The sequence below is a fragment of the Narcine bancroftii genome, chromosome 3, assembly GCF_036971445.1.
Source record: "Narcine bancroftii isolate sNarBan1 chromosome 3, sNarBan1.hap1, whole genome shotgun sequence".
Lineage (NCBI taxonomy): Eukaryota > Metazoa > Chordata > Chondrichthyes > Torpediniformes > Narcinidae > Narcine > Narcine bancroftii.
This window is the reverse complement of record NC_091471.1, coordinates 363,047,017-363,059,725: the sequence shown is the minus strand read 5'-3', so window position 1 is coordinate 363,059,725 and position 12,709 is coordinate 363,047,017. Positions and strand designations below refer to the sequence as shown.

The window sequence follows — 12,709 nt, the reverse complement described above, 5'->3', positions numbered from 1 at the left end:
CATTCAATAAGATCACGGCTGATATGATCATTGACTCAACTGCCTCTTCCCCATATCCCTTAATTCCTTTTTAGTTACTCAATTCTTGATCATCAGACACGTGGGCAAATGTTAAATCACTGGATTTGTTTTCCTATTATAATCAATGAACCGTTCATCATACAGTGGTGCTAGATTTTATTTTTAAAAAGCTGAATGGAGTGCAGTTCAAACATTGTCCTGGATGACACAGAATGCTGCTGCAGCTACACCCATCCAAGTAAGACTATCCCATTTACCGTAGGAAATCAGTAGGTATTTGAGAACACCATTTGCTTCATAGCCCCTGGTTTTTGACCTACCCTTGCAACCAAAGCACGAGGCCAAGTTCTCCGTTAATGGCACGTCCCAGGAGGTCATTTCTGAGAAAGTTAGCCATTAAACATCAAGGCTGGAGACTATGAAAAGAAACAAACAAAAATCTCACACTCTCTTAAGTAACCATTTATTATTACATTTTCAAAACAGTCAAGTTAGAATCAGCTTGTCACATCTCTGACATCAAAGGGGGGATCTATCTGCCCAATGCAAATTTTTGTTTCTTTGGTAGTGGGGACAGTATAAAGACCAGAGTGCTGAAGGATACTATTCAACAATGGTCCACAGTCCCACAGTGACATTCCCCTGGGTTTGACCAGACACAAAAATGCTTCCTTCAAGGAATTATTTCTTGGCTGTATCCACGGTGGTCATGCACACTGGTCCTCTATGATAATTCACATCTGGAGTGTTGGCTTGAATAAACAGAAGCACCCCAGACTCCGAGACAAAGGTGCAAGCCAGGACTGAAACGTGGTCTTCAACAGCCATTCTCAACAGCACATTTAAGTAAAAGCCTTGTTTTCTTTTCACCTCATGTAACAAACAATTTTTTTTTTGTTTCTTAATGCTGTCAGTAGAAGCATGGAAGAAACAAAACTTGACTGCGTCACAGGGAAGGGGGCCCGTGAAATTTGAGCAGAATCTTAGGGGACCTAGAGCTGAAAAATGTTGAGAGAGCTAATCTACAAATTCATTGCGGTGCCTCACCTTCAGGGTTGACATTCTGCAGATAAATCAGAACCCCCCCCCACCGCCCACTTTTTCCATTTCAGCACTCCTGAAAAGATACCTCCTGAAAAGTTACCTCGGTACTGTTCGAACAACATGTCACTCTCCTAATGTCCCAACCAACAGATGTCCCTGAAGTAATGCTGCCTGAACAGGTCAATTAGAGTACAGTAATTTATCTCATTTCAGTTTACAAAACTTTAGCATCAAAAATACATTTTAATTGTATTTAAGGCACCTTTGACTATCCAGACATTGTGACTACATAAACAAAAGGTTTTTCCTTCATGGGATTTGTCAAATGAAGAAGTGACCACTGCTACCAGACCATTGAGCAACACACAAGGCAACAGATACCTGCTCTTTCACAGCCTTAAAGCAGGAAGAATAGGATCAACTTGTAGTTTCAACCTGGAGACTGCGGCAGTTTGAACAATTCCACACGTTACACAATAACTAAATCAATGCTCCTCAGCTGTTCGTAGAGTTGCAGAAGCTTGCCCGCAGTGTCATTCAGATTCATTTCCTCCCCCAGGGACAACCGGTCACGCAGTAACTGCACCCCTTTAAGAAGAGCCTAAGGTGAAACAAAACCCAAAGAAAGAAGTCATCACATTTTGAAAATCCACAGGTTTCCCGGCGATATTAAGCATTTAGTATCGCGCTTTAACCAACTGCCCACATTTAGAAACACATTAGCAAAGCTGGTCAAGTAATAGACAGATGACATTTGTCGTAGGGTGGATTGAAGTTAACCACAAAAATAAAATTCTATTACCATTTCAGAATGTTCAATCTAAAACTGCAACAGCACTTTTGTCAGGATGGGGATTCTGTTTATGGGTGAATCCACTGCCCAGCCATCGAGAATGGCAACTGGAAGAGATTGGGTTTTTTTTTGGAACATGTGGCCTTAGCATTTACTCTTCATGCTGTAAATAATTAGCCTCAAGGACACCAACGAACATGCTGTGGGAAGAAGTATCATGGGGGTCAAAACTGGTGTCAGAACCAAGTCTGTTAAGGTTGCCAGACTGTTACCATGGCTACCAAGCTAACCACATCTCCTGGTGAAATGGAATATTTCTATGAAGGCCATGTGACTTTTTTTTTTAAATCAGAAAAACTTTATGCATCATCTTTTGTGATTTCCTGAGGCCTTCAGGGAAGTTGGATGAATTACTGAAAGACAGCTTTTTGAAGTTGGAAACTACTCAAGTTTGCTCTACCAGGTTTGTCTGGCTCCTGAGAGAGATGTTAATGGAATTAAGTTGCATTGCAGATGTCTGTATGAAGAAGTGTATGCGGCATTACATTTTAGAAGGGAATAATGCTCCAGGATTCACACCACTTTTTGAACCTGCATTTTTTGCTGCAAACAAGGTGTGTCAAGTGAAGATCTGGCAGCAGACACAAAGTGCTAACAGAGAACGTTAAGCATCGACGTTAATCGACAGGTGCTGGAAGCCCTTCAGAACCTCCCTTGAACGTTGTAATCATATAGAAGACTGCCCATATACTCAACATTGAAGGAGTGTTCTGCTACATGAAGCGTGACTGAACACATCTGAAAGACTTAACAGATTTGAAACAGGGTCACCAGATAGTCAACAAGCCCGGCTACAACTTCTTCCAATTGTCAGTGAAATATTTTGGTTGTCCTGATGTGGCAAATCAATCCTGAGGCAATGCTTGTCATGCAAATGAGCTCTCGTCAATTTATATAAACATTAGCATGGTCCAGCGGCCACACCAAGCCAAAATATTACTGAAAACAGAAAGATGAATGGTCTATTCAGTAACATTAAACTTGGTAAGGATTTGAGCAGGCTAATGGACGTCGATGGTACAAAACAGACCAGCTGCCAATGAGAAAGCAGCTTTTGGAAGAACAATGCACCTGCTCAGAAAACACAGCCAAGCCACGGAAACAGTGATTAGTATTAGAGTAGCCACTGATGTCCGCTTTAGTTAACATTGTGGAAAAGTTGAAATTTCAGGGCACAATTGCAGCTGGTTGTGGAGATGTTTGCACTCCTGTTGTTGCTTATAAAAAGATTTGAACTCAGCCCCTTCATGTGAGCTTGTCCCAGTATTGATCTCTACACAATTCCTACCTCAGGAACAGGTGCATTGATCGGATACAGTTTATTTTTAAGCTTCCTCCAACTACAGTAAAACTCCTGTTATCTGGCACCTATAGGCATGCCAGATAAGTGTATTTTCTGGTTGCTTGAGACTTACTCTTCCAATGCCTGACTAATACACCTGCATGAAGAATAAACAGTTTAAAAGAAAAATACTGCACTTACACTGAACAAACTTCACTTGCATGAATATATAAACCTTAAAGCATTTTTACTTTTAGTCACATTTTTTGAAAACATTTAACTATTGCTGCATCTCCCCCTCCACAGAGGCACCTGAAAGACGAACAATAACATTACAAATAATTATCACCATTTCCCCCCCCCCCCAATTTACAGGTAAAGCGTCTGACCGGAGTGACTACTAGGCAGGGATAAGGAGACATTTTAAGAGAGTCACCCCAATGGCGAGTGGCATCAACCAGCTCTTCATCCTGGGAGACGCCATTACTGTTTCACACCATTTATTCAAACAGCTGCTATGAGCAAAGCATGACCGAGGCCTCCGCTGGCTGACTATTTGCTCCCATCTTCACCAAAGGTTTACGTGTTACTTCAGAGAACATTTACTTTATATTTACATATTTTTACCTGTTATTTTATTTTTTATTTATTTTCATGTTTTCAATTTATGTTCCTCAATTTTTTTTCTGGTTACTTGAGGCTACCAATTGCTTAAATTCCAGATACCAGGGGTTTTACTGTACATCACAAGTTCACTCCAGACGGGTTACTGATCAGCTTCAGGCCCAATCCCATGCAGGGACCCAAAAGAAAGACGCGACTTTCCTTATCCAGGTAATAACAATTTGTGTCATCGAGTGATCACACTCTCCATGTTTCAGGAATCATCAGAAGGGGAAGGGAGGGGAGGGGGAGGAAAGCAGCAGAATCACACACACACACGTCCCTCACATATTATTAATCTTCGGGGCGGTTTGTCAGTAACACAGTCTCAGGTACCCACCAACTCCAGCCCAGCACCTCACCCCAGTCACTACAAGAATGCTCAGTTGACTTCATGGCCCCCTTACCTCTGTGCTACGCACCAGTTGACGGAGAGACTGCACGCGGAGACCAGGCAGCGAGTTTCCACAGGAAGAACTCCGTTCCAAAAGTGTCTGTTCAATGCAAAATCAAAACACATAACCAATATGAGGGAACGGTAAAATGACATGTGTACCATGAAGGTATTTTAATGAGCTCTGCACACATTCTCTTACCTTCTCAGGGATTTCTTTTGTATACATATAAAATAACTGTACAAGAAATGTCAAAACCTGCTTCACAAAATAAAAGTTTTAACATATCTACTGCTTTATCATGAAAGTGCTTTGAAAAGTCTTTCTGTGTCAAGGTAATATCATGCCTGTTATTCCTGAAATGCTTAGCAGATTAGGCAGTGTCTGTGGAAAGAAAATTTGTTTCATGTAAAAGACCCTGTGATCAGTAGAGCTCTCCCGACATTTCCTGTTTTGATTTTAGATTTCCAGTAGCTACAATTTTTTAAAAATTTTCATTTATTCCTTTGTTCTCTCCGTACCTTTTTTCTCCAGAAGCTTAACAATCAACTAATTTTTAATGAATTAAGGAGATCCTGTTGCCAGTAGTTAGGATGATGTAGGACGAAGATTGCAGCCAATACACTCATGATATTGACAGAAACAAAGTACAGTAAAACCCCTGGTATCCAGAATTCAAGCAACCAACAAAAAAAAAAGAAACCCAGGAAAATAGATTTTAAAAAATTAAAATAAATAAGAATAAAATAACAGGTTAAAAAAAATACAAAAGTTTAAAACTGTAAATGTTCTCTGAAGTAACACATAAACCTTTGGTTAAAATGGGAGCAAATATTCGGCCAGCGGAGGGCCTTGGTCAAGCATAGCAGCTGTTTGAATAAAATTGTGTGAAACAGCAATGGTGTTGCCCAAGGTGAAAATCTGGTTGATGCCGCTCGCTGTTTGTGGTAACTCTCTTAAAGTATCTCCCTATTCCTGCTTAGTAAGAGTCGCCCTGATCAGAGGCTTTATCTGTAAACTTGAGGGGAGTGGGGGGGAAGGAGGTGGTGTTAATTATCTATAAAGTTATTGTTCATCTTTCAGGCAGTTCCGTGGAGGAGGAGGAACCTGCAGATGCAGTGATGGTTAAATATTTTCAAAGAATGCGACTGAAAATAAAGTAAAATGTATATTCATGCAGGTGAAGTTTGTTCAGTGTTAGTACAGTATTTTTGTCTTTGTAAATTGTTTATTCTTAATGCAGGTGCATTAGTTAGGCATTGTAGGAGCAAGTCTCAAGCATCCGGAAAATATACATATTCAGCAAGACCAATCCCCAAAGTTTCCGAATCCTGAGGGTTATACTGTTCTGCAGATGCTGAAAAACTAATCTAAAAAGCTGGAGTTTCAATTCCATTTCTATTCCCTTGGGTGTCCATTGGTGAGGACACAACAGCACCTGACCTCAAGGATCTCCACACAAGTAAATTGGCTTTAACGTGTCAAACAAAATACTATCAAATCCATTACCAGACTGCAGAAAATGAGAGGTGGCTTTTGAATAGCAAAAATATTTTGCTAGACTTTCCTTTTACTTTAATTGATTTGTTTTAGTTGATTGATTAACAGTACATGCAGACAACAGGTTAAAGTGAACCAATTTCTACCCCAAAACAGTTTTGACAGCTCCATTTAATCTGATTGCAGAAACCAAAAGAAACAATCAAACTGGATTTAAAGCAGCTTCACCCATTAAAAGGGAAATAATGTTATTCCACAAGATGTAGCCTCCTTCCATTCTGTATAATTTTATGAAGAAGTTTTTGATAACCATTCTGTTTGAGCACAGCATTCCACTGAACGGCTAAAAACAACTGACAAGGTTGATCCCAAGTCACTGATCAGACTGTGAAAGCCCAGAAAGGATTTCCTGTTAAGGCAGAGGACAGTTGAGAATCGGGACAGTCTGCTGATATCCTACCTGGACACGTCGAGCGAGAGCCTGATGCAAGAAACAAAATATAGGCAGTGAGGAACACTCCATCACAATTTCCACTACGGTGATTGGACCATCAACGGAGAAATTGGCGACTTCGACCTGCAGCAAAAGGCAGAACAGAAAATGTTCTGAGTATACCTGATGGGATACATGCTATGAGGATATTTCCCTTGGTGGAGATTGCAGAAATATGGGGCGTGGTTTCTCAAATAAATGGGCATCCAATTAAATATGAATTAAAGAAGAATTTCTTCTTTCAGAGAATCGAGGCTCTTGGGAATTCTCTATTCCATGCAATCTAGAACAGGGGTGGCCAAACTTTTTTGATTGGGGGCCAAATACAGAAAAATACAAGCAGTCATGGGCCAAAACAAATATTAAGCCTGACAGTTTTTCAACCAGTTACAATGCACAAAAAAGTGTTTTTAGACCAGAAAACCCGTGCCGTCGAAAACTCGATTTCCTTGAAAATATCTACATGATACATATCTACATAATCTGTTGACATTACAGAAGTTTATTGATGTGCTCACATATTACATTGGGCATTTCTGCAAGAGCTGCTCTTAAATTTAATTTAAATATGATAAAATTCTTTAAAACTCTCATTCAAAAAAGCAGTGCAAATTGAAACGCTGGGTGCAAAATAAGAACAGGAGAAAAGATCAAGAAAGGGACAAGGCCGTCTCCTACATCCTCCACAACTCTCAGTGAGAACAGTTCATGGCCTGAACGATTCTGATGCGATGTGTAAATCTGTAGATAGGCTATTAAAATTAACAGATTCCTTGCAAGTCAAACAAACACACTTCCCCTTGACCTCTGTGAAAATGTATTCTTTTCCCTCACCGTGTCTGAAATTTGCAACACCTGTTGCTATTTTCCATCTTTTTGGCTCCTGCACGTTTAATCAACTCATAACATTTACAGCAATGAGTGACATTTCAATGGTCGGTCTAGTAGTTGTTCAAAATGGCGGTGACATCAAGCTTTAAGACTAAGAACAATGTATATACAGGGCAATTTATTGTTAGAGACTATGATCTCACAGGCCACTTAAAAAAAGGCAACGGGCCACAGTTTGGCCACCCTTGATCTAAAGTCATTGCACATAATCAAACCTGAAGATGAATTTTGACATCAAGGCGCAATGAGGGTCAGACAGGAAAGCTGGAGGGGTACGAGGAATTTGGGTCAGAGACTCAAATCTCTTCCTGAGGCCAGGGTGCTGCTCACGGACTGTCCCAACTCCTGGGAGTCAGGTCTCCAGTTTGATCAGACTCTCAGGGCCTCAGAAAGCATGACCCTTCTCTGGGTCAGTGAGGGGCAGGGAAGCTCGCGTGGGCAGTAATCCAGTCCAATGGTATAAATGTGAAAGGCTATACATTCTGTACAAGAGCAATAAGCCCAGTAAACCATGCAAAGTCAAACCATGACTTGAAATATTCCACCAATGATCAAATCCTGTGGCAACTCTGGTTTCCTGTTCTGCGCTGTTCAAACCTCGTAATGGGATATTGTGCAACTCCAGCATTCTGCCACATCACCAACCCTAACCATAAACCCCTGTTATCCACAATAGAACCGACTGGCAAAAAAAAGGAAAATTAATAAATAAATAACATGAATAAATTTTTAAAAAAAAGAGTTTAAAATTACAGAAGTAAATGCTCTGTGAAGTAACACATAAAACTTTGGTGAAGTTGGGTGCAAATATTCACCCAGTGGAGGGCCTTGGTCGGGCTTTACTCGAGGCAGCTGTTTGAATAAAGTTGTGTGAAACAGCAATGGCGTCGCCCAGGATGAAGAGCTGGTTGATGCTGTTGGGATGATACTTAAAGTGTCTCCTTATCCCTGCTTAGTAAGAGTCTTTATCTTTCTTAGTATATTAAATATATTAGCAAGGCTTTATCTGTAAACTTAAGGAAAGGAGGGTTAATTATCTATAATGTTATTGTTCATCTTTTGGGCGGCTCTGTGGAGGGGAGGAACCTGCAGGTGTAACCAAGATTAAATATTTTCAAAGATTGTGACTGAAAATAAAGTAAAATTGTTTAGCTTATATATTAATGCAAGTGAAATGTGTTCCATACAAGTACAGTGAAGTATTTTTGTCTTTTAAACTGTTTATTATTAAGGCACGTGTATGAATTAAGCATTGTAAGTCTCAAGAAACTGGAAAACTCGCTTATCTGGCATCTACCAATCCCCGTAGGTGCTGGATACCAGGGGTTTTACTGTACCTGTTTTGTGAGCATCCGGACACTGCTACCGTCTGGAGCTGTACATTGTACCACGGGGGTAGGCTGCATCGTCAGTGCCTCCATCTCAGAATTCTTAGACAGCAGCCATCGGAGGACATTTGACCCATTCTCTGCCGTGTTTCCTGGGGGAATAGGGAAAGAATAGGACCATATGATTCTGGAGGAACCCAGGAAAGAGCACCTTAAACCCCCAAATTCAGAAGATGTTGGGGCAATGGTTGTGAATAACAGCCAAAGTTCAGAAACCAAACCGTTATCTATTAAACATCAGGGAACATAACGTGTTGGGTGGGGAATGAAACATACCACAGTTTTAACTTACTGTGATGAAGTCTTCAGAAATACATGCCCCCGCTAATTGCCACTTCAAAGTGCAAAATTTATAAAAGACGGCAAATCCTTTGGATTTGGCATTATATCAAGAATCTACAAGTGTACAATCTGGCTCCAGGAATGACATCAATCTGAGATCTGAGACAAGTTGGGAAGATAAGCGGGTGTGCTCCCTGGGTTTGCAGGGGCTTTGACTCTACCAAGTCTAAAGTTCGAGGAGATCTACTTTCCAAACTCCAGGCGAGGAATCAAAGAACGAAACACACAAGTCTGCAGATGCTGTGATTGGAGAAATGCTGGAGGAACTCAGCTGGTCTTGCAGTGTCCATAGGAGGTAAAGGTGTATTACTGGCGTTTTGGATTTGAGCCTTTCTTGAAGGTATAAGCAAAAAGGAGGAAGGCATCTGAATAAAAACTAGAGAGAAATGGGGAAAGGCGATGGGGGAAAGGGTTGAAGAAAGGAGGGGTTCATTGGAAATTGAAGGAGTTGATGTTAATGCCATCCGGTTGGAGTCAAGGAGCCCTTGGACACTTGCTGGGCTTATTTGATCTATCATATGAGAAAAATAATATTATGCAGTTCGAACTAAATCCTATTATTATGACTTTCATAATGTTGTCTTAAACATACCAGTACCGGATAGGTTTTTTCGCTGTAAAAAAGAAATGGGAACAACAGTACATGCAATTTGGGCATCTACAAAAGTGAATACGTTTTGGGAAGAACTAAATCAGATATTAAATAAAATCACAAAAAAACAACATACCAAAAAAATCCAGAGATCTTTCTTTTAGGTAACATAAGAAGTAAAGAATTAGGCCTCAAACTGGATAAAGCGCAAAAAAGATTCATTATGATAGCCTTAGCAGTAGCAAAGAAATGTATAATGTCAACTTGGCAAATGGAAGAGAGCCTGAGAATACAGCAATGGTGCATGGAAATGAGTAAGTGTACTCCATTGGAAAAAATAACATATAATTTGAAAAATAAAATCCCATTGTTTGAACAAATTTGGGAACCGTACATGGAACATAACAGAAAGAGCTTGCCTCAGACCTCCATCTCCTAAAATGATAAGAAGGCAAAAATGGTTAGATTTAGTGTGTAAAAGTAGATGACACATTTTTCTTGTTTGTTTTTCCCTAGTGTGAAGATGTTGTTTTATGGTTTTATTGTATATGTTTAATATTTATTGGTTTTGGAGGGGGGTGGGAAGGGGAGAGGGAATGGGGGAAAATGTCACTGTGTATATTTAATGAGAAACATCTGTACATATTTTGGTTGATATGGTTCATAGTGTGATAATTAAATTTTTTTTTAAAACATGCCAGTACCGGATGATCTTCCAAGAATCTCCAGGAACAAAATGTGTGGCTGCAATCAGGAGGAAATCTATAGACTGAAAATTCTTAAGAGGCACAGTGCTGGGATGGGGTACAAGGTGCATGACAATGGAATGACTCCAAAAAGACTCACTTTTCACCCAAAGGAATGTAATTGGGAGAGATTCAAGAACCAAAAAGACACAGTGGGAAGTGGGAACAAGCTCCAGCAGGATACAAACTAAATCTATCCCGAGAAAATAGTTTCTTTTGCAGCAGACCTGGTTGCTGCAGCTATAAAACTGCACCACATCAAACCCATAACCTTCTTATTAAGACTTGTGTCAATGTGTGACCCAATTACAAGTGATATTGGACAAATTCATTCACATGGAGTTAGGACATAGACCAGAAACAACCTTGGTACAAAGCATAACAGCTCCAGGGGGTATTCCTGTTTCCCACAGCTGTGTCTAGGAAGGGGGCATTAATGAAGCAAACGCAATAGATGCTGTAATTGCAGTAAAAATACCAAAATGCTGGATGAACTCAGCTGGTCTATTCAGCATCTATAGGAGATGAAAGATATATTGCTGACCTTTCGGGCTACTTCCAGTGAAGAAAAATCAGAAAAAGGAAGAAGTAGGATATATCAGAAAGTCTCAGAATTCAAACAATGGGGGAGGAATCCAGACCGACCAAAAGGCGTTAATTGGGTGTGATAATGGTCTAGGTGGAATTGATCATGTCTGTGCAAAAGGAGACAGGACAAAAGGAGACAGGGAATGGAGAGATGATGGGGGAAGCACTAAATGAATGCACAATGAAATATTCTACAGTTGTGGTCATCTAACTACAGGGAAGATATCAGTAAGATTGAAAGAGGGCAGAGAAGATTTACTAGGGAGTTGTCTGGAACGGAGTTACTGGGAGGGGTTAAACAGGTTAGGACATTTTTCCCTCCTGGAGCGTAGAAGATTTGATAAGGGAATTTAAAATTTTGAAGGGGGATAGACAGAGTAAATGTAGTTGGCTTTTTCCACATGGGTTAAGGGTGAAAGGGGAGAAGTTTAAGGGGGAACTTCTTCACTCAGAAAGTGGTGGGAGGGTGGAACGAGCTGCCAGATGAAATGGTGGACGCAGGCTCAATTTTAACATTTAAGATGGATTTAGATGGATACATGGATGGGAGAGGTATGGTGGGTTTTGGACTGGATGCAAGTCAATGGGACTAGGCAGAAAAATTGTTCAGCACAAACTAGAATGACTGAAGGGCCTGTTTCTGTGCTGTAATGTTCTAAGTGGCATCAAACATGCATTGTGAACATTGCCCGTGCTCATCAGATGCATCTACAACCAGGACTGAACATTTGCTGGATATGCATATAAAACTGTGCAACATTGTGTATCAGCTGAGTTTTACTCTTGCTGTGCACAGAGATGCTGGGAGAACGACCAAACAGGCCGTTTAATTGGGTGGGGTGGCTGGCTCTGGGAAGCCAGGTGAGGAAGGCTCCCGGTCCCCGTTGGCCAACACTCTGAACCTCTCCATGCAAATCACGTGCAGACCACTGTGCTTGACTGAAGACCTGGTCACAAAACAAAAACCTTATAATGGCAAAGTCAGCTGCCACAATTGCAAGTGGCTCAAAGGCTCTTGTTAGATTCTTGCCTTCTCTGGAAAAAGTTCTCAAATGTTCCACTAAAAAGGTCTGCCAAAACCAGTAGCTCCAAGAATTTTAATTTATATTTAGACATACAGCACAGTTTCGGCTCACAAGCCCGTGCCGCCCAAATACACCCAATTGACCTACAACCCCCGTACGTTTTGAAGGGTGGGAGGAAACCGGACCATCCCTAGAGGAAACTCACAGAGACATGGGGAGAACATATAAACTCCTTAGACAACGCCAGATTCAAACCCGGGTCGCTGGCACTTTAACAGTGTTGTGCTAACCTTGCCGATCTTTTTGTCCTTTAGTTTCAATGCAAGAGACAATCAGACGTCTGAACATAGAACACTACAGCACAGTACAAGGCCTTCAGCCCTCAATGCTGTGCTAACATATATTTCCACCAAAAAAAGTGTAAAAACTAAAAACTAAGCACTACCTAGCTCATAATCCTTTCTTTTTCTTTTATCCACGTGCCTGTCCAAGTCTCCCAAATGTCCCCAATATTTTAATCTCTACCACCATCCCTGGCAATGCAATCCAGGCACTTACAACTCTCCGTGCAAAAAACCCAAACCCAGCATCTCCCCCACCGAACTCCTGAATTGGCCACGGTGAGAATCAAGGCTACGGCAAAAGAAGTTTGCCCTTCAGCCCACTCAAGTCCATGCTGCTTCCTCAGAGAGGAGAACCGCCTTCCTCAGTATAAATGCAATGAGTACCTGGCCAGACTGTCCTTGGCTTCCTCAGTCTCCGCTTTCACTTGGAGAACCTGCAGCGATTTGCAGCCAGTTCAGGAAGGGGGTGGGTCGTGACAAATCCTCAAAGTACATAGAACCACACAGGAAAGCTGCAAGTATCTGATTAACAAGGGGCAAGG

At 41.0% G+C, this 12,709-nt stretch overlaps 1 protein-coding gene across 9 annotated transcripts in view; it reads right to left on the bottom strand.

Annotated features, from left to right (window-relative positions):
* Positions 1–253: 253 nt before the first annotated feature.
* faap100 (FA core complex associated protein 100) overlaps positions 254–12,709 on the bottom strand; it is a 28,146-nt gene continuing 15,690 nt past the window's right edge. For 5 of the 9 annotated variants that reach the window (XM_069930124.1, XM_069930119.1, XM_069930123.1 and 2 more), the window contains 4 exons: positions 8,480–8,622; positions 6,219–6,335; positions 4,271–4,357; positions 473–1,666 (listed from right to left, as the gene is read on the bottom strand). In XM_069930124.1, the coding sequence (XP_069786225.1) occupies positions 1,535–1,666; positions 4,271–4,357; positions 6,219–6,335; positions 8,480–8,622 (479 nt within the window). In that variant the 3' untranslated portion in view covers positions 473–1,534. Of the gene's footprint in view, positions 438–472; positions 1,667–3,206; positions 3,358–4,270; positions 4,358–6,218; positions 6,336–8,479; positions 8,623–12,709 lie in introns of those variants that run through there. The other 4 variants (XR_011354904.1, XR_011354905.1, XM_069930121.1 and 1 more) reach the window with 4 other exon arrangements.